The sequence below is a fragment of the Phyllostomus discolor genome, chromosome 7, assembly GCF_004126475.2.
Source record: "Phyllostomus discolor isolate MPI-MPIP mPhyDis1 chromosome 7, mPhyDis1.pri.v3, whole genome shotgun sequence".
Lineage (NCBI taxonomy): Eukaryota > Metazoa > Chordata > Mammalia > Chiroptera > Phyllostomidae > Phyllostomus > Phyllostomus discolor.
Genome location: NC_040909.2, coordinates 9,220,264 through 9,247,079, shown reverse-complemented (window position 1 = coordinate 9,247,079; position 26,816 = coordinate 9,220,264). Strand labels below are relative to the sequence as shown.

Sequence of the window (26,816 nt, the reverse complement as noted above, 5' to 3'; positions counted from 1 at the left end):
ATTTCAACTGGGATCAGAAAAGCCATACCTTATTAATACACCCAGGGTAACACAAAATGAAACTAGATTTAAAAGAACTAAGTGGCAGACAGAAAAGAATTCAACATGGAAGACAACAACATTAAGGTTCACAATACAGTCTCTAGAACTCTGCCACCGTGCAATAAACAGGTGTCATTCTGCAAAGAATCGGGGAGATGTAACCATAACCAAGAAAAATACTTTTAACAGAGACACCGAAATGGCCCAGGTTTTTTTAAAGATTGTATTTATTTTTAGAGAGAGGGGAAGAGAGGGGGAGAGAGAGGTAGGGCATAACCCAGGGTTTTAAAGCAGCTAATAAAAATATGTCGAAAGACATTTTAAAACATGGTCATAATGAACAGGTCAGAATGCCTTAGAAAATAAAAACAAGCCAAATGGAAATTCTGCAACTAAAAAGTACATTATCTGAAATGAAATACTCACTGTCTGGGATGAAGAGCAGACCAGAGACTGTAGTTAAAAACAGTCATGAAACTAGAAGACAGATCTATAGAAATTACCCAATAGAATGAAGAGAAAAATATCAAAATTAATTTTTAAAAAATGGAAACCATATCAAAAAACTAATACATACAACACACACGATATGTGTGCCTATACACACACACATCTACACGTATACTAGTATATAAATATATAATTACAGATAACAACTGAGGTTCTAGAGGAAAGAAAGTAGGGGAAAATATTTGAAGACATAACAGTTCATACTTGATAAAACAAAACATATTTACAAATTCAAGGAGCTCAGCAACCCCCCAGCAGGAGGATTATACATAAGACCGTACCTAGGCACATGAATAGCCAGACTTCTGAAAACCAAACTTATTGTACAACAGCAGAGAGAAAAAGGGGACATTCCATAAGGATAGAAGAAGCAATTTATCAGGAACACACAATCCTAAGCGTAAGAGCACTGAACTGCGCTTCAACACACACAGGGCAAAAAACCGATACAACTGAACAAAACAGGGGAGTCCCGCCACGGCTGCAGATTCCAAACGCCCCTCTCCCAGTGATGGAAACACACGCCAGAGATCAGGGGATAGAAAACCAGCCAAAAACGTCTGCACAGCGCTCCCGACCTCCTGGGGGGCATGGATCCGCACAGACCCCACACCCGACAGCTGCAGAGCACACACGTTCTGCACCGGGACACTCGAAACCTCCGAGACAGACTGGGTGCCGGGCCAGAATAGTAAGTCTCGATAAACTTCAAACACGCTGAACTCTTACACGATGTGTTCCTTCAACACAACTGGAAAAAGGTTAGAGATCAATCACAATAAAGTGTCTAGAAAGCCCCCAATGTATGGATATTAAACAGTACATTTCTAACACATCCGTGGGTTAAAGAAGAAATCCCAGGGAAAATTAAAAACTATGTCCAAATGATAATAAAAATGTAACAGTACTTAGAAAGGGACCCGTAGCTCTAAATGCCGAAAAAGTACAAAGCTTTAAAATCAATCCTGTATATTCCCACCTTAAAAATCTAGGGGTGGGGGAGACACCAATTAAACCCAAAATAAGTAGAGGGAATTAACAAAAAGTAAATGCCAGTGAAACAGAAAGCACACCACCATTAAAGAGGCTCTTCCTTAAAGACAAGACCATATACTAAACGTTAAAACACTCCCACCAGGTAACGGAAGAGGAAGTGCTGTGTGATCCCACGTTCGGGAAGTGTCCAGAGAAGACGGACCTACAGAGACCAGAGCTGGGGTGGAAGTCTGGCCCCACAAAACCCCGCCCCAGGCCTTAGGAGTCTGTATTACTTTCCGTCTTATCGAATTTGGTAGCAAACATCGGGTTCAACTAAAATGGACTCTGTTACATGCCTCTCCCTGGGAACACTTCATTCACTCGTTCTGTCATTTTCTTGCCAATATTTTTATTGAGCCAGGAACTCAAGTCTTACAGGTGAAGTGCAACAGAACATAGGTTTTCAAAATTATTTTACTGATAATTCTTTTGCTAGAGAACATGAGGAACCCCAGTACATACAGAAAGCAAGGGGAGAGAGGTGTCTTGTCTGTGACCCGCCCTTGAACTCCCACTCCCCATTATCTGCATTTCCCTGCGGTGTCCCGAGCAGCCAACAGCTGGCTCCACTGAACAGGAGGATCTGAAGCAAACATTTGCAAAGCCTGAGGCACCACCCGTAACCCTGATGTTTCCGGGAAAGTGGCAGCGTCTGTCCTGTGTGCAGGGCGCTGAGGACAGGACACACCGGGCGAGCTGTCACTGTGACGCACAGATTTTTAAATGTTTTCTCTCGTGACTCAAGTTTAGTAAGTTTTTACGTATCTGAAGATCAGAAAGACATCATCCTACTTTTTCTTCTAAGTTTTGAGGCTCAGCCTTTTACATTTAAATACATAAAACCGCTGGGCTCGGTTCCTGCGGCTGGTACGCAGGAACGGTCCCATCTCTTTGCCTCCCGTACTGAGGAATAACCGTGCCAGGACCGTTTACTGAATACCGCGTCATCTCCCCAGGGGTCCGGAGTGCCACGTCTGCCGCAGAACAGCGGGGCTCTACTTCTGAGTGACTTCTCTGTCCTGTGGGCTTATCGGATCGATATCTGAAAATCTGAACCAAAGCTCTGCCATTTTCATAGCAGACTTCGATTACATACGGCCTTTCGTCTTCGGTACCAATCTTAGAACCAGATGACCTGCTTACTTTCACAAACAAAAATCAAAACTCTGATACTTATCTTGCTAATAAGCTATAACTTGCTATACTTCTTACTCTGTCGACAGTGGCCTACAGACTAAAAACATTTCACAGGCACCCAACCTTCAGGAAGGGAGATGCCAAGGAGGGCGGTAACTGTAAGCAAAGAGATGCTCACAGCGGTGCAGCGAAGGCTTCTACCGTACGCGGAGCAAGAAGTGCCGGATGTCCGAGATGGATTTGGAACAGGAAGAGGCACTCGAGATCTCACTGTGCACGTGCCCTGGGCACAGGAGTGCTCCAAGGAGCTTCAGAAGAAAGTCAGTCTACGTTTCACGGGATACAGTAGAGCCTGTGACTCTGTGGACCGTGGAAAAGCACGGGCTGCTCTGAGAGAAACGGGCGCACCTCAGTCCTGGCTGGTCCTGGGAGGTGGCCCGTATCGCGAACGGGAAACCACTGTCAGGACACAACATGAGAACGGTGTCCTGCAGACAAAGATGTTGCAGGAGGGTGCATTTTATTCCTCATTTGTGTCACCTGCACACAGAACACATTGTATGAAAAAGTGGACCAGACTCAGGGAGGAGTGGTGAAACCTGGCGGATGGAATCGAACTTAAGACGCACAGACAGCAGCGTGGGGTCACCAGAGGGGCAGGGGGTGGGGAGGGTTGGGGAGGGTAGAGGGGGGACAAATGGTGATGGAAGGGGACTTGACTTGAGGCGGTGCACACACAATACAACATACAGAGGATGTGTTACAGAATTGTACACCTGAAACCTATGTAAGTGTATTAGATGTCACTCCAATAAATTAAAGATGTGCAGATGACACCATCTTACTGGCAGAAAATAGCGATGATCAGAAATGACTTCTGACCATAGTGGAAGAAGAAAGTGCCAAAGCAGAACCTACATTTAATATCAAAAATCATGACCACAGAAGAAATAGGCAACTTGAACAAAGACGAGGACGACGATGAAACCATGGAAGATGTTGCTGACCTAGGCGTGGTCCTCAGTTCAAATGGGGACTGCAGCCGGGAAATCGAGAGCAGGCTGAGACTCCGAGGGCAGCAGTGCAGACTTAGGAAAGATCGTCAGGAGCAAAGCTGTGTCATTGGAGGCCGAGGCTAAGACCATCCAGACGCTCAAGTTCCTCATTACTGTGTGTGGATGGGAAAGCCGGTTAGTGGAGAAGGATGACAGGGGAAGATGGGCTGGTTTGGAGCACGGTGCTGGAGGAGAGCTCTCCGGATACCCGGGGCAGCCAGAAAGACCAACACGTGGGCCTAGAACAAATTCAGCCAGAAGCACCCCTGGAGGCAAAAATGAACCGAAAGCTGTCCTGCTGTGGGCACGTCACGGGAAGGCAGGGCTCTTCGGAAAAGACAGTGATGCTGGTGGCGGGCGGGGGGAGGACACAGCCAGGAAAGAGGGGGAGACCAAGCAGGAGGTGGGTCGGCTTCGTAAGAGAAGCCGTAGGCATGGGTCTGCAGGAGCTGAGCCGGGGGCTGGAGACAGGATACTGTGCACGTCGCTCATTCGTATGGTTGGCAGGAATGGAGCTGACTCAACAGCACACAACGCACACCCATGTATTTTAATTGCACCCAGCTCATAAACCAATGAGGGAGACTGCTGGTGTCTTTGCTGCACCAGGTCCTCTAATCCATGAACAACCTTGGTGGATGTGTCAGGGCGCTGCTACGGAGAGCACAAAGGCAAACAAAAACGAGAGATCCAAACTCGGTTGTTAACTAAAAATACATAAAACATTTCAGAGATCACTTGTGAAATCGGCGTGGCATCAGCTCTTCTCCCCCCATCTACAGTGACCCAGGGAAGGGAAAAGGGTGTTGGTTTCGGAGTCCAGAGGTCACTGCTGCCTGCTCTAGCTTTCCAGGGCCCCCGCCTGCCCCCAGACCTCCCAACCGACACGAAGGAACCAGGTTGGAAAAGCTCTGAAGGTCCTGCCCACTCTGAAATTCTGAGGGAGATCCCTGCTAACGTCACAGGACACCTGATTTTTTTGGGGGGGGGTGTGGGGGTTGTCTATTTGGGTTATAATGTTGAAGAGTATTAAAAAATACTCAGTTTGGTTGAAAAATTACCCTAAATGCTAATGTCTCTTGTTCACATTGTGTTTAACTTAAAATATATATGTCTAATCAGTATATATGCTTTATCAGTCATTCGGTATTTTTGGTCTTTTAAAGAAAGAAAGGAATCCCAATATTCTACAATGACACAACACAACACCGTTCTTAAAACATCTGACCCTCACTCGTGAAGCAATTCCATTTCAAGAGCAAACAAGGACTCTGAGCGAGGAGCCAGACCTAGGATGCTGAGTCCCAGAACCTCCACTCAGAACCGCTGTTTGCATCAGAGCTCTGGTTTCGGCAGCAGGAAAAGGCCTTTTGGTTGGGTCCAAACATCCCAAAACAACGCTACCACAACAAAACACAGAAGGGCACAGCACTGAAGCAGAGAGACGTTCTTGGATCTTCCACCTTGGATCTCTGGACTTTGAATTAAGACTGGGAAATTCAGGAGCGAAATGCTCATCCCCTTCACACTGGGATGACTCGCTTTCTTCCTTCCCCTCTTTGCTTAAACGTCGCCTTCAGAGAGAGGCCTGCCCTGTTGCCCTCCACTCAGGCCCCTCCTCCACACAACCCCTCCTCTCCCACAGGCCCCGCCGCCTCATGGTCCGTGTTATGTGTTTGATCTGACACGCATTTGACACCGATGGTTTACCTCCTCCCTCATCTACAGTGAGTGCGGGCTCAACAAGTATTTCAATAAATCAGCGTGTGAATTAATAGTGAATGAAAATACAAGCCATTTCTCTTATTTTGGGTTGCATTGTGGCTCAGGTCTTCAGACTGACGTATGCAAATAAGGAAGCGTAGAGCGTAACTTGGAATTTCATTTTCCATCAATGCCTGATTACCTACTGATTAAATCTGACAAGCTGAAAAAAAGAGAAAAATCATTATGAGATCCCAACCTATCATCTCGAACAACCTAAATGTGACTAATGACATGTTTTATTCTACATGATAGCTTTTAGAGGGGGAAAATATATGGCCACAATCTCACTGTAAAAAGAAAAAAAATTCAATGAACTACGCTCTATATTTGAACATAACTACACAAATATATAGTTATACTTAGGTCATAAATGTAAAGTGTAAACATACTTAGAGGTTAACATTTCACTGGTAGAGAGTTCATTTTGAATCTCGTCATGAGTTCTAATATAAAATTGAGTTGTTACCCCTGCCTGGCGTAGCTCAATGGATTGATTGAGCACGGGCTGCGAACCAAAGCATCGCAGGTTCGATTCCCAGTCAGGGCACATGCCTGGGTTGCAGGCCACGGCCCCCAGCAACCGCACATTGATGTTTGTCTTTCTCCCTTCCTTCCCTCTCTAAAAAATTTTTTAAAAACACCAAGGTCCTTCATGTTTAAAATAAATAATTTTAAAAAATTATTTTAAAAACCTGAGTTGTTGCATTTTACCCAAGAGTGTCTATGTGTATACACACACACAGGGTCCAAGAGAAGGAGGGCCTGCTGGAGTGTGGTCGGCAGGGTGATAATAGGGGTGATATACTTTCTATAGTTTTGATTCGAACATTTCCTCTAAAATGTCATGTGGTGTGCTTGAGTATGATATTGTTATATAACAGAATTACATGCTTATGATTATGTAATAAAAGATTTTATAATAAAAGGGGGCGTTATTTGTGCGGGACCCTGTATATTTTACAGATACATATGTACGCATGCATATAATTTTTACACACACACGGACACGCTGTCCGTCAGAGAGAAGGAAGGAGCACTTTCTCAAAGGCGTCTATGTGCTGTATTAATTCTCAATACAACTCAACGATAGTGACATCACACCCACTCTATGGATGAGGGAGTGGTCCACACACGTGCGCTGGCTGGGCATACAAGGTCCGAGAGTTACCATGTGAGAAGTGACCGACCACTCTGATGTACAGAATCTGGGGCACACACAGACCGGATGTTTACACACTACCTGCATATACTATCGACATTAGACATCTCAGAGAAACTTTTTGCTCATGTGTGGCAGACATACAAAAGATGACAAATATTCTAAGTGCACAGCTAGGTGAATTTTCCGAAACTGAACACACCCGTGTAAACAGCCTGGGGCTTGAGAGAGAAAATCACCAGCACCCAGAATCCTCTTGTGCCCCCTCCAGACATCACCCCCTCCTGCAAAGTCATGACTCCTGACTTCTGACATCAACGACATTAGCTGAGCGGCCTGGCCTGGCTTTGCGGTTTGTATGCCCGGACTCACGAGTGACGTTGGTTCACGAGCCCCACTCCCACTGTGCTGACGGAAGCTGTCTGTAGTTCACCATGCTCGCAGCTATGGAGCACCCACCGAGTGCCGACGTCACGGAGGAGTTCCACATTCCAGAGTGAGGGGGTGTGTGAGCGGTTTCCACTCTTGTCTTCACACACACTGTGCTGTGCACGCCCCTGCACTTGCTGCTTGGTGCTTCATTTATCGGTTTATACACATTTTGTCCTTTAAATTTACTCTGAGTTCCTTAAATTTTGAGGTGCAACTATAAACGTAATCATCCTTAAATTTTTTTTTATGGTTGGTAGAAACATGATTGATTTTTTTATAATTGATCTTATCAGTTGATTTTATATTGACCTTGTAACCGGTAACAATACTGCATGGATTCTGGTGGGTCATGTAAAAAGAATGGTAGTTTTATTGCCGTCTCACCAATCCTCATGCCTCCGTTCCCCCTCTCACCCTGCGGCACCGGCTAGGACCTCCAGTGTGCTGTTTAGAAAAGCAGTGATGGCAGATGTCTTTGTTATCTCGGGGTGCAATCCTCACCATTCCAACACTAACGTGACACTCACTTGAGTTCTTTTGGAGGTATTCTTTATCCAACCAGGGTAATCAATCCCCTTCCAATCTTACTAAGCCAACAGTTTCAAAATTATAAATGTGTTATGTTTTGTCAAATGCATTTTCTGTTGTGTTATTATTTTAATTGTCCATATAAGCAAGAAAAACTAAACTAGAAATGCCTGCCAGAGTACATGAATTAACGCAACCATCTTAATGTGAAATTGCAAGGCACATTCACATTTTTTTATCGGTCTACATAAGAGCTCCTTCATCCTACGCTGCTAGACTGGGAGGGAATGTGAAGGCATTTTCTGGCGTGGCAGTGAGTGTGAAGGGAGAAAGCCAGGTGAGAGAAAGCCAGGTGAGAAAACGCCAGGCCGGCCGCGGGGGGTGGGGGGGTGGGGGGGAGAGAGGCCAGAGAGAAGGGGCTGCAGGCTGCCAAGTGCGTCCCCCCAGCCATTGCTGGGCCCTGGGGGCCATGGTTCCCGCAGTCGGAGCAGGCTGAGCAGACAGGGAGATAGATGGGTTTCCTAGGTGTGGAGACAGCATTCTGGAGGAGCGAGACCAAAAGCTGGCAAGGATGTAGTGACATTCTTTTTTTTTTTTTAATTGTTGAAGCCATATTTTTTTCCGAATTTGGAGCCACGCAGTGGGGGGGCTTTGCAGAAATCCTGGGCTGTGGTCGCTGTTTTCCTTGCAGTGGTGAGGGCTGCATTTGCTCTTTCTTGCCTGCCTCCTCTTTGAAGTCTTCTAAGATTTTTCTTCATATTTCCCTAAATGCACCATCAACGCCTCTGTTTACTTTTCCTCTCGGGTTAATTTTCTTGCCTTCCAATCCTGACTCCTTCATTAATAAATCATTTCCCTGTTGTCTGTTACTTGACCTAGTGTTTTTGTCATTTTAGATCGCAAGTCTCCAAATGACCCCCTGGGGTGGGATAACAAAATATCTGAATTTGACTTACAATGATTTTTACCAAAGCAACAACAACTGGCCTTTTCAGTGGATCCGCATGTCACGTTGCTGCACAGAGAACAGTGCCTGGGAGTCCAGAGGGAAAGGGGGAGGCGGGGCTGGGATCCCTGAGCTTCGGACGATTTCAGCACCCTGGGGCGTGACAGCGGTTTCCATGTGTCTGGTTAAACGAATATACCAGTTATTCAGTTTTAACTAAGTTACAATCAAAGAGAAGGCAAGTATCTTACAGTGGTTCCTGGAAAAATAAGTAAATGAATGAATGAATGAATCGAAGGTAACAGTAATAACACAAACACAACCAAACAACAACAACAAAAAAATCAGAGCAATTCTACTGCCTAGAGTTTTCCTCAGCCGCATTAACATGGTAAAAATAAGGAGAACCTAATCCAAACGGAGGAGAAATCAGCTAAAAAACTTTAAATTATGAAAACTACTACTGTTACAACAAACCTTGCTATGTATGTCATGACATTTAAGTTAGATATCTGAATGCATTGTAATTAGAAAATTTATTCCCTAAAAATCTCAAATCTATATCTTAAGAAAGATTAGACAAAGAGGAGAGGATTTTAAATAAGAAGATAAAAATGAGCTATGACCATATGGTGAGCTATTGCACCATATACAAAAGTTAATTTAAGAAGTTAGATAGATATACATATAAAAAGTAAATAATAAAGCTTCTAGAAGAAAGCATAAGAGAATATCTTTATGACTGACACAGGCAAAAATTGCTTAAAGTGCAAAAAAGCATTAACCATAAAAAATATAAATTAGATTTCATTAAATTAAAAACATCTGCTAATTAAGTCTCCCACTGAAGGGTATTAAAGGCATACTTCTGAATTAAAGAAATTTGAATTTTGATTTGAAGAAAATATTTGCAATACACATACCCAACAAAGGCATCTTACCTACAATAAAGAAACTCACCCATCAGCAAGAAAAACACAAGCAAGCCAGTTTTAGAAATGAGTAAAAGACATGCATAGGCACAAAAGAGGATCTCCAAATGGCGATCTGTACATGAAATGTTACCTATTAAAATATGAGATACTACATACCAAGTATCTAGAGCAATTGGAATTCTCTTACATTGCCAGGTCATGTACAAATCAGCACCACACTTGAGAAAACTGTTTTGCAAAATCTACGATAAGACTGGTTAATGTGTGCCTTCTGTGCGATTCAGCATTTCCACTCACGGGTGTATGTATGTTCACGTGTTTGTGTGCATGTGTGTTTCTGCATACACACAACAAAGGAGGGCCCGTGTCCACAAAAAGGCATGCACAAGGTTAATGGTAGCTTTATTCGTAACAGCAGCAATACACTGAAGGCAAGCCGACGTCCATCAGCAGGAAAAGATAAACAGTTATATAAAGAACGACATGGCTAACTCTCACAGAAATTATTCCGTGAATGTAGCCAGACACGGAAGTCAGTGTATTTTGTTTCTTTTATATGAAGCGCAAGGACAAAACCAATCAATGGTGACAGACGTCAGAATACGGATTAGCTGTGGGTGCGAGCGTGGACTGGCAAGGCAGTTGCAGGAGATTCCAGGGTGGCAACCTTTCTTCGCCTAGACCTCTGTGCTGGTTTTCCGTGTGCACACGCATGTACAAACTCATTGCTCTGAATGCTTAAAATGAGTGCACTTGATTGCTGCATGCTAGAGCTAGAGCTCCAGAGATGTAACTGAAACATGTTAAAATTTCAAAGCTATTTCCACACCCATTTAAACGTTTTTCAAGGAAACCCTAGCAGGTCTTGAATCTATATAAGAATGAAACATGTTCTAGTTAGTTTGTAAGTTTAGGCAATATTTTGGAAAAATGAAAGTTTACTAAATGAATTATTTAAAAATCTTTGATAGGTGGTGTGTGGTTCTGAACATGAGTGTAATTAGGAAGCAGAGTCGGTGCGGCACATTCTCCACGCAGATCTGTGTACTGTTACGGGGCTGGCGTTTCAGCCACCACAACCATGAAAACCGAGCACCAAAACCAAACCGGGAGAAGATAAAAGGGCGGGCCGCAGACTGGGAGAGCGTATTTGCAAAACACATCACCGAGAAAGGACTTGCATCCAAAATACACAAAGAATCCTTAGAGCTCCACAATAAGAAAACAAACAACCCAATTAAAAGAAACGGGCAAAAGATCTGAACACACTTCATCAAAGAAGACACCCAGATGGCAAACAGGCATGTGATAAGACGCCCCACATTATATGTCATTAGGGAATTGCAGATCAAAACAACAACGAGATCCCACCACAAACGTATTAGAAGGGCAGACATCCAAACACTGCCGGCGTCACGTGCTGGGGAGCACGTGCAGCAGGAGCTTGCACGCCGCCAGTGGGAGTGGAGGGCGGTGCCACCGCTTCAGAAGGCAGCAGGCACTCTCTGAAACCAAACACAGGAATGCTATGCAATCCAGCAACTGTGCACCTTGGTGTTTACTCCAGTGAGCTGGAAACTGAAGTCCACACAAAAACTTTACACAAACGTTTACAGTCGTTTAATTCAGAAGGTCAAAACTGGGAAGCAACCAAGATGTTTTTCAATAAGTAAGTGGATAAACAATCGGTGGTAACCTGATGGCATGTTAAAGGAATATATATGATACATATAATCGAATATTATTCAGCAATAGAAAGAAATGAGCTATCAAGCCACACACACACACACACACACACACACAAAACCTTAAATGCACATTGTTAGGGAAAGCGGCCCGTGGGAAAAGGCTACATCCTGGATGATTCAATGATGAGACGTTATGGAAAAGGGAACACATGGAGGGATGAAAGGGATCGGGGCTTGGGGCGGGAGGAAAGAGGGACAGACAGGTGGGACACGGGGGATTTTGAGGGTGGTGAATCTACTCTGTATGACACTGTAATGGTGGCCACAGGACTATGGGCATTTCACTAAATCCACAGAATTGTTCGATACAGAGTTCAGTGAACTGAACCGTTCTAAACAGATAAAGTCCACTAAAATAAACTAAATTAAATCTGCAAACTGCTCTATCGTAAAATTCTAAATCACATTTTAAAAATAATGAGGCATTTTTTGATTAAAAACTAAAAGGCATGCAATACCATTAAAATACATAAAAGTAGTTTAAGGTAATGCTTATTTCCATTGCATCTCATCTCATCTCATCAGGGGACCCAAGGAGCCCCACTCTTCCCCACCCCCCCCCCCAAGAACACACAAAGTGCCCCTGCAGATTCAGACCCTGTTTTGGGGGGCGGGGGGAGAGAAACTGTCCCAGGAGGGAGGTGGATTTTGAACACACTACAAAGGGACTTACATCAGGCTGTTTTATTTTTTTAAGATTTTATTTATTTTTAAAGAGAGGGGAAGGGAGGGAGAAAGAGAGGGAGAGAAACATCAATGTGTGGTTGCCTCTCACACGGCCCCCACTGGGGACCTGGCCCTCAACCCAGGCTTGTGCCCTGACTGGGGACAGAACCAGTGACCCTCTGGTTCGCAGCCTGTGCTCAATCCACTGAGCTACACCAGCCAGGGAGCATCAGGCTATTTTAAAGCAGAAAAGAATTAGACATGTTTGATTGGAAAGTTTACATTCGAGGAGGAAATTGTGATGCTGTTTTTCTTTATTTTGATTTTACTACGCAGTTGAGACAGGGACCTGTGAGAATGCTCAAACTTATTTACCCATACATTTTTGCCCCTGCAACGATAGATGAGTCTATAGCATCACTTGCAGACCTCAGACTCCTCACCTTTAAGGAAAAATAGCCCACACGTCCAGAAGCAGGTGTCTGCTTCCATGCCGCCATTCTGACAGCCCCTCTGTGGACTCCCTGGGACCGAGGGGCGGCTCCGCCTAAGTCACGTCCACCGTGCCCGCCTGACAGCCGGGGTCAGAGGTGAAGCCCGTCAACACCGTTCTCTGCCAGACAGCTTGGTCTCCGGGAAACAAATGCCATTTGGGGTCCCACTTTATTATTATTATTATTATTATTATTATTATTATTCCTATTCTTTGTTGCCTGATTCTCTCATCGCCACTTACAATTACCTTTAATTACTATAATTTTTGAACTTCATTTGTTCGCTTTCACTAATTCATTGAACAAGTATTTACTGAGCAAAAACGACACATCCTGTGTTCTACCAGAAAAATCACCACCGTGCTTTGCCGTGTGTTAATGTGCGCCCACGTTTTTGTGCACGTCATACACGGCAAAATGCGGTCGCCTTTCTTCTCTATTTTAAATATAACATCTCTCGTTGTAGGAGAGTACAAATTTGAAATTTCCCTGAGAGCAACTGACTGCCAGGTTTCCCCCAGCAGATGCACCTCACAGCAGCACGGGAACACCGTCCCCAGCGGGAGAGCACACCTGGCGGGAGCCCGGGACTGAGAATGCACGGCTTTGCTCTCTAAACACCGGCCAGATGTCTTTAAAGCAGCGTGAATGCACGTCATTGGTCACCGAGGACATCAGGGGGGAAGGTGCTGACCTGTGTCTATAAGGAAGGCGCCCCGAGGCACCGGTGATATTACATATCAGCCTTAATCAGACGGGGCAGGGCTCTGGTCCCCTTCATCAACAACAAGCCAAGCCAAACCAAAGCAGAAGCGTGGTTCCAAATGGCAGGCAGGAAAGAACACCTCAGGGTGCCTTGGCTGCAACTTGCTTCCTGATAAGGGAGCTGAGCCAGCCTTCAGGGCTGGCGCAGGAAAGGGCTCGGGGTAGAAGCTCCACTTCTCTGGGCCGTCCCCGTCGCTGCATGGCCCTGAGATACAGTTCTGCACCCTGACGCCCTCGCCCTCATCACCTGTGCAACGAGGGGTGTGAGTCAATGATCCTTAGTGATACTCCAACTCTGAACACTCTGTGATTCAAAAAAGGGTTATGGAAGGAAACAAAACCGAGATCAGAACCACGGTCTCCGGCAGAAAAGAAGTCTGGGCATGGGACACTGTCAGAGCTGTTAGGAGTGAGGGAGGACAAACTAGGAAGCCCCGGAGGGCTCCATTATGGGGGGAGGTTGTTAGCAGAATGGGAGGTAAATGGCATATGATTTATCCAACTATTTATAGCTGATACCCAAGAGACACCTAGAGAAAAAGACTGGATGAAGTCCAAAGTCCGGTGCTTATATAGACGAGAAGATCCTTTTATTGTATGACAATCACTCACTCACGTATCTGTAAACGGAAAGAACTGATGCCTTATACGCTGTTAAAAACATTAATGCTAGGTCATCGCTCTTTGGGGACTCATTTTTTTTTTGAGTGTGCAAGATTCTACAAGCTTTTCCAGTAAGATGCGTGTTACCTCTAAGTGACCTCTTGACATTTGGCTAAAAGTCAAAGCAGCAGACAGTGGGACCAGTGGAAGACTTCACCCATGAACGCTGACCGTTAGCTTTGCTCCACGGTCTGGAGATGAGTTATTAAACTCCTCCATAAACTTTTATTACTGTTCGAATCCCATTAAGAACTGCCTTCACTTTAAACGCCCTACTGTTTGCGGAATATGGCAGCAATGTGCTACTGTAATTGTTGCCCGATGTGACATTTTTTTTCCCTTCTCTAAAACTAAGGATATAAAAGAGAAGGTGTTACAGTTATGATGCGGCGCTGACGGTGCCATTTACAGGGAAAAAGGAAGCGCCAGATGTTAGCTGTCTCTCTCCATGAGGGTATAACCTGCTTGATTCCACATTTCCATCGCCAGTTCCCGAGCGTCAGCAGCCCACACAGAAGCGAATAAGAGTAAATGTGTGTTTCAGCACATTGTGAAAGCGCTTAAAGAGAAATCTATTTGCATCTTAATAGTGTTCTTTCATTTCATTAACTCCTTCTCCGCTTTCCAAGCCTGGAGAGGAGGGAACGTTTGCAAACATTAGCGAGTGCAGGAGAGGATCGCAGCGTCTCTAGGGCTGTGAAGGGGTTCGGGAGGCCAGGAGCCAGCCCCCTGCCAGCCAGCCCTGGCAATGAACACTTCTGCTTCTCCGTGAGGTCTCCCTCCAAGGCTGTGTCGCTCCCAGTTGGAGTCCTCCTCACTCTGCCCGGAAGTTGACCTCTCCACACTGGAGTCTTCAGATTGTTTTGGGAAGAGCTTTCTCACCTTCACAGGAAGTGGATGCCCTGGAGCTTTCACTAGGAGGAGGCCGGCCTTTGGGAGCGACTCCCAGAGTGAACATCCTCCTGCTTCACAGGAGAGAAGGGTGCAAGTGTGAAGAGGGGGCTCTGGTCCGTCCCCGGGCCCACCTCTGCAGGTGCCCACTGGCCTCACCACGGGGGAGCTTAGAGCTGGGCAGCCTCTGTCTCACCTGCAATGCTTCCCTGACGAGCCCCTGCTTTTCTCAATCATCACAAACTAACAGCAGCAGCATTGCGTTAAGACAAACTTGCTTGTCTCTACTTCTGAAACCCCCTACTCCTCTTTCTGTCACGGAGGCGGTCTCCATGCTAAGATCTTAAACACCCTTCCTTCTCTGTAACTACTTAGGGACAGTGTCCTGAGCACCACCGTCCAGGTACACGATGAGCAGGTTCTGAAGACCTGAGGAGGCACGGCACGGCGATTACAGTTAATGGCACTGCATTGCTCACGTGGAAATGTCTGAGAGAGGAGTGCCTAAGTGTTCTTACCACGAAAAAGGAATCGTAATTACACGACGTGATGTGGTTTTGCAATAAATAAGTGCACCCAGTCAGTACACTGCACACCACAAAGTTACACAATGTAACATCAGCTGTAGCTCCATACAGCTGGAAAGAGAGAATCCCACAAATAACAGATTTTGTACAGGGCTCTGCAACCCTGTTCGTGGAGTTTCTGGCACTCGGCGCTGCAGCCTCTCTGGAGAGAGCGTGGGTGACCCCTCTGCGAGGGCTGACGGTACCGGCTCCGTTTCTCCCGCACCAACAATCTGCTTCCTCCAGAGTCTCGTGCAAGGACCGCGTGGCTATTTTTAGTGCTTATTTTTAAATACTTATGCCAATGTTATTAATAATACATGACACATTTACATGCATTACCATGTAACCCTCAAAAATATACCTATAAAATGGGTGTCATTATCCTAGAGAGGTGAAGGTCCAAAAGGACCTCATCCGATTGCAGGCCCAGGATCCCACCCAGCGACCACCCCACCCGAACTAACTTCTCAACTCCTTCCCTCGATAATGGACTCACGACTTCTTTTCCAGACCGCAGCGTCAGAGTTCTCTCGGCAGCGCTTTGAGATATTTTTAGGAGGTGCGTCTCATTCTGCACCATCCCCTGACGTGATTATCACTTCACACCTCCTGCTACACGTCCCTCCTTCCTATTTTTAACCTGTTTTTAATCTGATCTCGTCAGGAGCTTGTTAAATGTCTTCCTCTTTTCTTATATGGAAAAACCCTTTTGGAGAAGGGATACCCTGGCTTTGGTACTTTGGAGACTCTCAGATGTGCGGGAGCCTCTCCGAGCTCTGGCGAAGGTGCATGGGAAGGGGAGGGACAGCACGCAGGCCACGCCCCCTCGGCGAAACGGTGAGAAAGAGTGGACCTTTCTATCTGCTTAACACACGGTTCCCCACTTTTCAAAATTGAGTTTCGACAAAATGAGAGGGATATCTGCTTCTAAGTCTGTAGCTCTGAAAATCACTCTGCTACATCCGAGATGATGACCTCTGTCCCAGTCTCTGCCAGTGGCTGTCACTGTGCTCCAAGTGACCAAACCACCCGGGGAGATTAGCCGGCTGGGCTCGAGAAGTGAGACTCGGGAAGAGTCCGTCAGCAGCCCCCGTGGTGTTCACTCTGGTGGCCTTAAAAAAAACAATCACATCACCTCTTACGTGCATCGGAGTCTCGATAAATACACGCGGAGAGAAGAAACAACAGACAGCGCATCCCTAGAGGCGAAGTCAGAAGTCGGGGGACAGGGCATTCTGTGGCCCAGACCAGGGGCAGGTGCAGAGGCACAAAGCACTTATTCTGGAACGGGACCGTGAGCGCCACCCTGAGTGCCCACTAGCATTTGTGCAGCCGGTGCACGCGGGCCGGGCAACCGCCATGCTCCCGGAGCTGCGTGGGGGACTCAGTCGTGAACGGCACAGGCAGACTCCTGTCCTCACGGGGCTTTCTTTCTAGAAGATGCTGTGGACATTAGTCAATTAATGACATGATTCCTTTTTTTTTTTTTTTTTTAGAAACTGGTATATTTGTTGAGCCTATGGATTAAAAGATAATTGACTCGAAGAGCTGGGTCATAAGACGTGGGGATGCAACAAGAAATTGCCAGCCCAATAACACAGCAATTAAACGTGACTCCCTGACAGGCTGCACTGAAGAGAAAGGCCGCACACTCAGTCCCCAGGGAGAGACCATCTCCTCCCACATTCTACACACGAAGTCCGCCTGCAACCTGAATAGCTAACTCTGTGTCTGCCGTTCGAGAAGAGTCTGGGGACTTGTCAGGACTCACACAGAGAAATCATGAGGCAAGTCCACTGAGACGTGATTCCTATTTTAATTACGAGCGTGGTAAGTGCAACAACAGAGAATGTGGGGCGCCCAGAAGGGCTTCCCTGAGAAAGCGGAGTTTGAGCTGAGCTCCAGAGGAAGCAGGCTGGGCTGGGGGACGGTTCGTGGGGAGGCGTGGGGTGGGGGAAGCCCAGGCCACGACAGAGACGGAGGTCAGGCGGACGCGGCCACACGCGGACAGCGGAGGGCAAAGTGCGTGGCCTGAAGTCAGGGCTGCATGCTGCGCACGGCCCCAGGGTTGCTCCCGAAAGCGGCCTGCAGCCAGTGCAGGGAGCGATGTGGGAAGACGGGCCCCTAACGTGACCGCTCTGGCTGGTGCTACAGGAAAAACAAGCCAGAATTCTCTTCTCATCTCCCCCCCTGATATCCTCCGTGCCCAAGGCTGGTCCCCCACAAGTCATCTCTGAAATTCCTAGTAGACAGCAATGCAATGAAAATATTTGAATTTTTTTAAATTCAAGCAGAAGAATTTCCATAATAATAGTAAAAGGACAATCCAATCTGAACAGACATTTTGCCATAGAAGATACCCAAATAGCCCACAAGCCCACGAAAAGATGCTCCGCATCATCAGCCGTTAGGGGCATGAGACTCCAAACCACGTAAGCCAGCTATCACGTCACACCATCGGGGTGGGTCATAATGAGAAAGACAAATAAGCTTTCCATGTCCGTTCCTCTACGGATGCGCTCTGGCTGCTCTCCCGCTGCAACGGCAGCGTCAGGCGGTAGCAGAGACCCCAGAGCCTACAAACCTGAAGCATTTCCCAGCTGGTCCTTCGCAGGGAAAGTCTGTCAACCCCTCCTGCACAACGTTACTTTGCATGTCATTCGTACAAGTGAGAAACCTAAGGCAGCCACCAAGCACATTTCCAAGCCCCATCAGCTCTCAGGGTGATCTTCTAGGCTCCTGAGTGAGCACCAGTGTAGAAAGCTTTATCACAAACCTGGTAAGAAAGGAGTGTTTTTGATTCCGGACACACCATACACCAGTGGAGACAAGCAGTTTCCTTAAATGCTTCTTTGGAGGGGCCACGTTTGGGGGGCTGCTGCTCATGGGGTGCCACATAGCCCCACCACACTGACAGGTCGGCTGGTGAAGCGGAAGCTGGAATTAACATCCATCATCAGAAGGTCGGCGCGCTGGGGCAAGCCAGCAGCCAGCTTCCCAATGTTAGTAACTCTGATATTTTTCAAATGCCAACAAGTCTTTCTTTGTCTTAGAATGCTCTCTCTAAATGGCTCATTTAAAAACGAAAACTTTCAAACAAGAAGCCTGAGTTACATAACACGGTTGCGTGCCAGTGGTGTGTTGATAGCTAAGGACCAGAGTCTGTGACCCCGTGGCCTGCCCGCCGGGCGGCAGACACCGTCCGGAGGCCCTGGTGCCTCCTGCCCCCCAGCCCTCGCCGAGTCTGAGAGAAAATGCGGCCAACCGCACTGCCACGTGCTGTGTCCCTTAGACCTCCGTCTTATACTCAAGGCACGTGCTCTCTGAGACTCACTTTCATAGGGTGTTTCTCACATGTTGGCTGTATACATACCAAAAAAAAAAAAACAAAAACCCAGAAGTAAAATGAACCGGTTGAGGTTTTCTCAGAAGGTCTCCCCTTTGGAGGCTGACTCAGAACCGTCCAGTCCTGTCGGCCCGCACGCCCTGTCCCATCAGGGCCCGGCACGGGAGGGCGCGGCTGAGGGTCCTCCCTTCGTGGGGTTGCTTCCGGGGTGCCTACACCGCCGGCAGGTTCAGCGGCCCATGCTGGCAGCAGGAACCTCGTCAGGACCACCACCTGGAAAGCAGGGTCCATGGGCTGACCTTCAGGGATACTAAAATGGGGGGGGGCAGACATGTGCCTTGGAGCCCACCCCGCCGCTGACTGCGGTGTGGGGTCTGAGGTGCTGGAGGGTGGGAACGATCCTTTCCATTGATGATACTTCATCTCTATTACAGCTCTCTCAGACAGCGGTGATTTTTAAGGTATCACTATTGGAAATACCTCTGTCTGTCTGGAATAGGAAGTTTCATTCTACACGAAACGCGATGACTATATAAACCACCTTCTGAGCCAGAACTGATGCACAGTAAAGACGAACAAGAAGCCTTCATGCAAACCACCCGCCTGCAGTCAAGCCCGTGCAAGCAGCAGGGCGGCAGGGACTCCTCGCGCTCCACTGAGCCCGAATACGCACGCTCTGGGTTTGCAAACACCCATCGCATCTTTACCCGACTTTGGGGGGAAATAAATCCGCCCACACATTTAGCAGCCAAGTTGTTTGGAGGGCGGCAGAGTATGACAGCAAGTCAGACTGGTATCTACCTCTGCAGACCCCATGGACCATCCCCACCCCTCTACCCCCCAACTAGCAGGGGCCGGGGAGGAGTTCCTAGGCTCCTTGTACTCCAGGAACGCCGCTACCCTTCCTCACCCCACTATGCTCATAGCCTGACCCCCACCCTTAAGGTCCCCAGACTCATCATGCCCTTTGTCCCTACTGATGCTGTCACAGGAAGCCCCAGAGCCCGGGTCGCACAGCAATAGGATTTGCGCCTCTCCTCTCAGAAGCCGCCCCACCCGTCCCCAATCTAGGGCGACGGAGTTGAAGGTGTGCATGGAATGAAACTTTCTAGGAGAACTCAGTTGGCTAAAACTGACTCCGTACGAGATGGGGAGAGGGGAAAGGGTTTGCTGTCTTTATAGAAATAGAGGGAGGTGTCGAGGAGCAACCGCTAAGTCGCCTCCAAGACACAGCAGCAGCCAGAAGAAATTCCACTACGCGTTTAAGGAATTGGTCATTCCAGTGATTCTTGAATACTTCCAGAACCACAGAAGGAGGAACAATTTCCTTTTTTGTAAAGAAGCAATTTAGTGTTAACACCAAAATCTAGCAAAAAATTGTATTCTATCAAGAACAAGAAACAAAACTACAGACCAGTCACACCCATAAATGGCAAGTAAAAATCCTGAAAAAAAAACTTAGCAAAACACTTTGGTAGCACAACTACAGAATAATAATAGATCATGATTAACTGTGGTTACTGGCTCACATGCTGGGATGGTTTAACATTATGCAAACTATTAAATATAATCCAGCACGTAACCAGATCCAAGGAAACATCACTTGATTATTTCCATAAGGGCCAAAAAAAGCTTGACAGAAGTAATTATCTGTTCTGGCTTTCAAAAGGTAAAATTAAATGAGTACTTCCTTCACCAGAAAAAAAGAAAGATTCTGAGGCAATACCGAGATACTCTCTACCTGTGGAGAGGCGAGGGTTCCATGGGAAATCTCTGTACTTCCCCCTAGATTTTGTTTTAAACCTAAAACTGCTCTGAACAAGTAAAACCTTAAAAAACTGTTTTAAATAGTAATATTGCAGATATGTGTAAGATGCAAAGTCAAGGCACCCTCAACCCCATCCAGTCTCGTTTTAGAAGGGGCTTTTGACCATGTGTGTTTTATTTTGATGGGCAGCAGCGAGTCTACATACATACGGTGCTTGCACTCACTCGCATTGCTGGGCTGTCGCCTTCCAGCAATGCCCACAGACACTCTGCCATGCAGAAAATAAATGAACGCAGAGACACGATCACAACCTAAGCACACGTCCCCTTTTTGCTGGTAACACGATTTATAGGTTCTGAAACACCTGTTTTGGCCGATCAGCATTAAACAGGACTTCTTGACGCCCTGCTAGGTAAGGCGAGGACACGGACAAAGACGCAAAACTCAGGAGAATCAAAGCAACTTCTAAGAAGCCCTTACCTTGTTCATAAAGTAGCTTCATGTTCGAATCCTTGCAGGCAACCAGGTTGCTGAGCAGCGCGACCACACTCTGCATGGTGTTCCCCAGCATGTTCTCCTGATGTTCCTGCGAGAGATCACAGGTTTCGTCGTCACTATGCAGGAGTACAACTGCATCGTAATAAAGACAAATGACCAAATGACCTCTATCCCTTGAAGCAGGGGCTTCCGCCTTAGGGCACGCCCCAGCAGGGAGCTGCGCCAGCTGGGAGGCAGCCGGGACCACCCAGAGCCCCAGCGCTGCCGCCCGCAGTCCCTGCCCGTGAGCCGAAGGGTAACCACACGGCCCGCTGTGCACAGACGGGTGACAGAGGAGCCAGAGGGTCCAGAAGTCAAGTGCTGGGGACTTAGAAGACCACCCCTGACGGTCGTTTTGAGATCATAAAAGAAAACTAACTACTCAAACAAAGCAGCATTCCTGGAGTTTCGAGAGGAACCCAGCACTGATACTGCCCCCTGGAATCCTGTGCATGGATGCTCGTGTGGGAGGCCACTTCCTGCCTCCCTGACTCGGCGTGAGGGACGACGCTCGGGGCCTCAAACAGTGGGTTTCCTGCCTCCCAACACGTGACATCACAGAGCAGGGAGCACCTTCGCTCCGACAGAGGATGAAAAACACAAAGAACTCTTCAGTCTTCATTTCTCCTCTTAGAGACAAAAAATTTGTAATTTTTAAGGGATCTCAAAAATAACTTGTTTTAGTTTTGTTTCCTTTTCCATTCCTCTGAATTTTTAAAAAATTCAACAACTAACACGGAGTATCACTGAAACTAGGAAACTTCAAATAACACAAAAATAGAGACCTGGATTGAGGTGAGCCAGGCCAGGTGCGTAAGAACAAAAAAGAAAGGAGTGAGAGCAGATAAGAGCTCTCACTGCAGCCATGACCCTGACCCCAGCCCTGACCCCGGCCCTTGGCCACTCTCTCAGGAGCTAGTCCCATCCTACGAAGTAACAGGTGTATCAACTGAGCAGGCACCATCCAGGCCTTTTGCTATTCCTTTTTTCACACAGACTCATACACACACACTCACACAAATGGTTCACTCTATTTTTTTTTTAGATTTTATTTATTTATTTTTAGAGAGGGAAGGGAGGGAGAAAGAGAGAGAGAGAAACATCAATGTGCGGTTGCTGGGGTTCATGGCCTGCAACCCAGGCATGCACCCTGACTGGGAATTGAACCTGCGACACTTTGGTTCGCAGCCTGCACTCAATCCACTGAGCTATGCCAGCCAGAGCTGGTTCACTCTATTTTCAAGCATAAGTTATATCATTTATTAATTCACTCAACAAAAAATTAACGAATAACTACTATGGACCAGGCACTGCTCTAGACACCTGAGGTACATCAGTGAATAAAAGCGGGTCCCCTGTCCTTCCGGAAACAGATGACAAACAGCAGGCATGAAAAGTGAGTGTACTGTGTAATGTGTTCAAGGGTAATGCATGCTTTGGCGAAAAAGCAGAGAGCGAGCAGGAAAGCCTGAGAAACCGCGGCGGGGCCGTGCAGAACTGTGTGTGTGGTCGGGGCGGGACTCACCAAGAAGGTGCCATCAGACCAGAAATGTTATTTTTAAATGCTGAAGCACCTTGGAATTCTTGAATTCACTTATTTTTACTGAAATCACTTTGAAATCATTTTATACGTACGGGAGTCCCAAAGCTAGTGTGGCGAGTTTCCATCTACCTTCAACCGGCTTCCCCTGATGTTAACCTCTCACCAAGACACGGTCATCAAAACCAAGGAATTAACGCCGCTCCAATCCTCATAACTGAACTACAGACTTCGCTCAAACGTCAGTTTCCCACTAAAGTCCTTTTCTGTTCCAGCATCCAATCCAGGGTCCCGTGTTGCATTGGAACTCACTGATTTTTGCAACAAATGCAGGGTAGAGCAAAAGTAGGTTTACAGTTGTATTATTTACTATCTATTCCATTATTTATCAATTATTTTATTATTTTCCCTATGAACCACTGTAAACCTTCTTTACTAACTGTTTAGGTACTTATGGCAGTGAACAAAGAAACCTAAAACAACCACCCCTGTGGTTGTTTTACAACAATTCAACCCTTGTAGAGTTGACCCTGTAGCACAGGGAGAAACCAACCCCATGGGAAGTAATCGCAGGCCACGTTGGAAGGGGGACGTCGCGTGCTACGGGAGAAAACGGAGCAGGATGGAGTGGTTGGGGAGGGCCGCAGGGAAAGGCTGTGATTTTAAACAAGGCAAGGCAGGCATACCCTCTCAAGAAGGTGGCATTTGAACAGGCTCGCCTTTCTTCTTTGAAAAGACTACTAGGTTCTGTCAGCTGATTTGTTTTAGTTCAGTTGCATCACTGCTCTTAAATGTTATCTACCTACGAGTGGCATCCTCACCTGATTCCGGTACCAATTTCAGGCTAGCCTTGTCCATCCGTTTTATTTCCCAAATGTTACTGCTGCACCTAATTTCTGTTTCTGGGGGATTGCATAGAGCTCACTAATAAAAGCAACTGGGCTCGCTGTAGTTTTACGGGTAAACCTTTTTTTTTTTTTTAAGTCCTCACCTGAGGATATGTTTTCATTGATTTTAGAAACAGAGAAAGGGGTGGGAGAGGAAAGAGAGCAACGTTGATGTGAGAGCAAAGCATCGATTGGTTGCCCTCCATCCAGGCCCTGACCAGGGATCGAGCCCACGACTCCTTGGTACACAGGTCAGTGCTCCAACTGACTAAGCCTCCCAGCCAGGGCAACCAGTAGATCTTCAAATACATTTTGAAAAGCATCTCAGGAATCTACACCTTGACCCAATGTTATTTCCATTTCCAAGGAAAGCATCTAAAATGCGCAAGTGTTCACACGCATAACTCTGTGCAGTATTCTCTCGTATCTTCACAAATCTCCTACCTTCTACCCTGCCTCCTCCCTCTTTCCTGCGGAGCAGACTCACCGGACCTTCGTCTTATTTTATTGGTCTTTTCAAGGAACCGGCTTTCCATTCGAATGACCATCTACATTTTTGGCTTTGAGTTGGTCATTACGAATGCGTCCAAATTTGCCGCCTCTCTCTCCTGGGTATGCAGCAGGAGGTCGCTTCCTGCCCACTTGTAATTAGAAACGACCATGACACTTGCTTTGGCCGATTAAACTCATTTGGGCAGAAGCTTTAAGGGCCAGCGAGGGCTTGATCACTCTCCCTCTCTCTGCTCCGATGACTGGTCACGTTCTGGATGGTTGAGGCTGCAATCGCCCAAGTCACAGCGCGAGGACCGGCCAGGGGTCCCTTGAGGCACACGTGGTTTTCCCAATCTGATGAGACTCCCAACGCCGTGCCTGGCTCTGAAACTACGTGTGCCCCCGAGGACAGCCACGGGCGCCCCTGGGTCTCACCTACGTCTTAGCTTTCCAAACGCCGGTGCCCACGCACTCCTAACGTTCTCTAGAAACACACGCGCACGAGCGGGGTGACGGTGTCTGACTGTTGCGCTGACACCGGCTTACGAAGATGAATGTGGGAGCGCTGGCCTGCCACCAATTCCGTCTCGTTATTCTCACGGTTAGTTGGAAGGAAAGGGTGATTAATAAGCCCAACGCGACACGACATGTTACTCATGATAAAGTAACTAACGATACATGGGAAACCTATTTTTGTGAAGAAAAGAAGCTAATAAATCTTTGCTTCTTGCCCCGTTCGGTGAAACAGCACACGCGACTCCTTGTTCAAAGACCAGGCGGTGAGCGGGCTGGAGGCGGATCGATGGTCCCAACAAGCACCTTTTAATAATTCAGTGCACCTTCCCTGTGGCGCTCCCGGCAGTATTTCTGGCTCGTTGCGAAGCCAATGCTCAGCCCACGGTGAGTGCCCCTGGCCGATGTGGGCATCTCACTTCGTGCCACGGCCAACCACCCAAACCTCCGTGACCCCTGAGCACTGAGCGCCCAGGACCGTGCCCCGGCCGACTGGGTTCGGACACCCCTGGCCCGGGGCCCCAGGGCACTGCGGAACAAAGGCCTCCACCTGCCCACCACTCCATCAGCACAGGGGTGCACAGCTAAGGTGCACCCCGATTATCAAGAGCCTCCCCTGACCTTATACTGCGAGTGCTCAGGAGAGAACATCTGATGCAGAGGACAAAGACGTGATCAGTAATCCCACAGCCAGACTGGGACGCATTGTTCCTGTTCTACGGTAGCCTCTGACAACTGCCAGATAGGAGGGCGGGGGGGGGGGGGAGGAGGGGGTGAAAAAGGTGCACGGATTACAAAATACGGATCACCAGCTACAGAAACAGTCGCATGACGTGAAGCGCAGCAGAGGGAATACGTCAATGATATTGCCATCACTACCTACGGGGCCAGGTGGGGACGAGACTTAACGGGGAGGCCATTCCGCTCAGCACATTTAGTGAGGCTTGTCCTTGCTGTTTCACAAGCACATCAGCCTGCGGGACAAACTGTGCCTTGGAAAACATCACGCTCACTTCGTAGGGCAGAGCAGAGGGTTGTCTGAGGGGAGAAAGCATGAGGGTGGATGCCTGCGGCCGGAGCTCCTCTCGGGCACACGGGGACACTGACCCAGAGCAAGAGAAAGGGGAGCCACGGGCTGGTGCACAGACCGCAGACTGTGCGGGGGGGGGGGGGGGGGGGGGCGGGGGGCGGGCAGGTAATTCCATGAGGCACTCCTCCAGGATGGCCCCCCCACTCAGGACATGCCTGCATCCCAGAGTGAAGGCTACATAAAATCCTGGCACCTTTTTTTTTTTTAACCCTCTTGGCTCATTAATAAGACAACTCCACACCATCGGCGCCGCAACCCATGCCAGGGAAACAGAGGGACAACAGACGAGAGCCAGTGATGAGCGTGACCAGGGCCTCTGGCGCAGGCTCAGGGGCCCAGGAGCCGCGGCTTAGGTGCTGATCGGGGCAGGCCGCAGCGGGGCAGCCACGTGGGCCTGGGGCGCCGCATGACAGAGCTGACGATCTACTGATGCCACGCTGTGTGCCGCGGCCTGTGCCCCGAGCACCTTGCCTACACGTGGTCTGTCCAGGAGGTATCCTGCCAAGTAACGTGAAACACAGACACGTGTACTGAAGAAGAAATGAGATACAAGAAACACTGTACACAGGACAATGACGTCTCGGTCCCCTTCAAAGTAGGCAGCTTGGGACCTCACATGATTCTCCCAATCGCCATAGGCTACCCCATCGTATTTTCCTGAATCTCACTGACTACATGAAATCTCTTCCCTTTCAAAGGTGATTTTAGTTTTGGGAACAGCCAGAAGTTGCAGGGCACCAAATCTGGGCTGTAGGGGGGCTGAGTCACCTGGGCGATTTGATGTTTTGCCAAAAAAATCTGCACAAGATGCATGAGTGGGTGGGTTGTTGTGATGAAGCTGCCAATCACCAGTTACCCAGGAGCTGCAGCCTTCTGAACCATCCGAATTGTTTCCGTGGAGGAATATTCAAGCTTAACTCAAAATTTTATGCAGATTTATTGCTTTATTGTTCAATCCATTTGAATAAGATGGCCACACAGTGGCATGCTCACTCAGTGGCATCTACCACCCCCACTGTCCAGTACAGACAAGTCGTCATTGTTCACACATGCACATTCCCGTCCACTCTCCCTGGCTGCCAGGTTACATCGATGTTGCACAAACCGTTCTCATTATAGTAACAATGCCTGGACTTCTTCCGGACAGACCTTTGTATGGTCTCACTTAATGCTCACAAAAACCCCAAAGTGGCTACCGTTCTCCCACTGTACAGATAAGGACACTGGTTAGTGACTGTGACTTGTGAAAGCTCCCCCAGCTCTGCGGTGGTGAAGCTGGGGCTCAGTGTTGGGGGTGG

The 26,816-nt window shown here is 47.7% G+C and overlaps 1 protein-coding gene across 1 annotated transcript in view; it reads right to left on the bottom strand.

The window, feature by feature from the left end:
- ULK4 (unc-51 like kinase 4) overlaps window positions 1-26,816 on the bottom strand; it is a 317,975-nt gene that overhangs the window by 122,782 nt on the left and 168,377 nt on the right. The window contains 1 exon segment of the mRNA XM_036030480.1: window positions 20,940-21,045. Within this exon segment, the coding sequence (XP_035886373.1) occupies window positions 20,940-21,045 (106 nt within the window).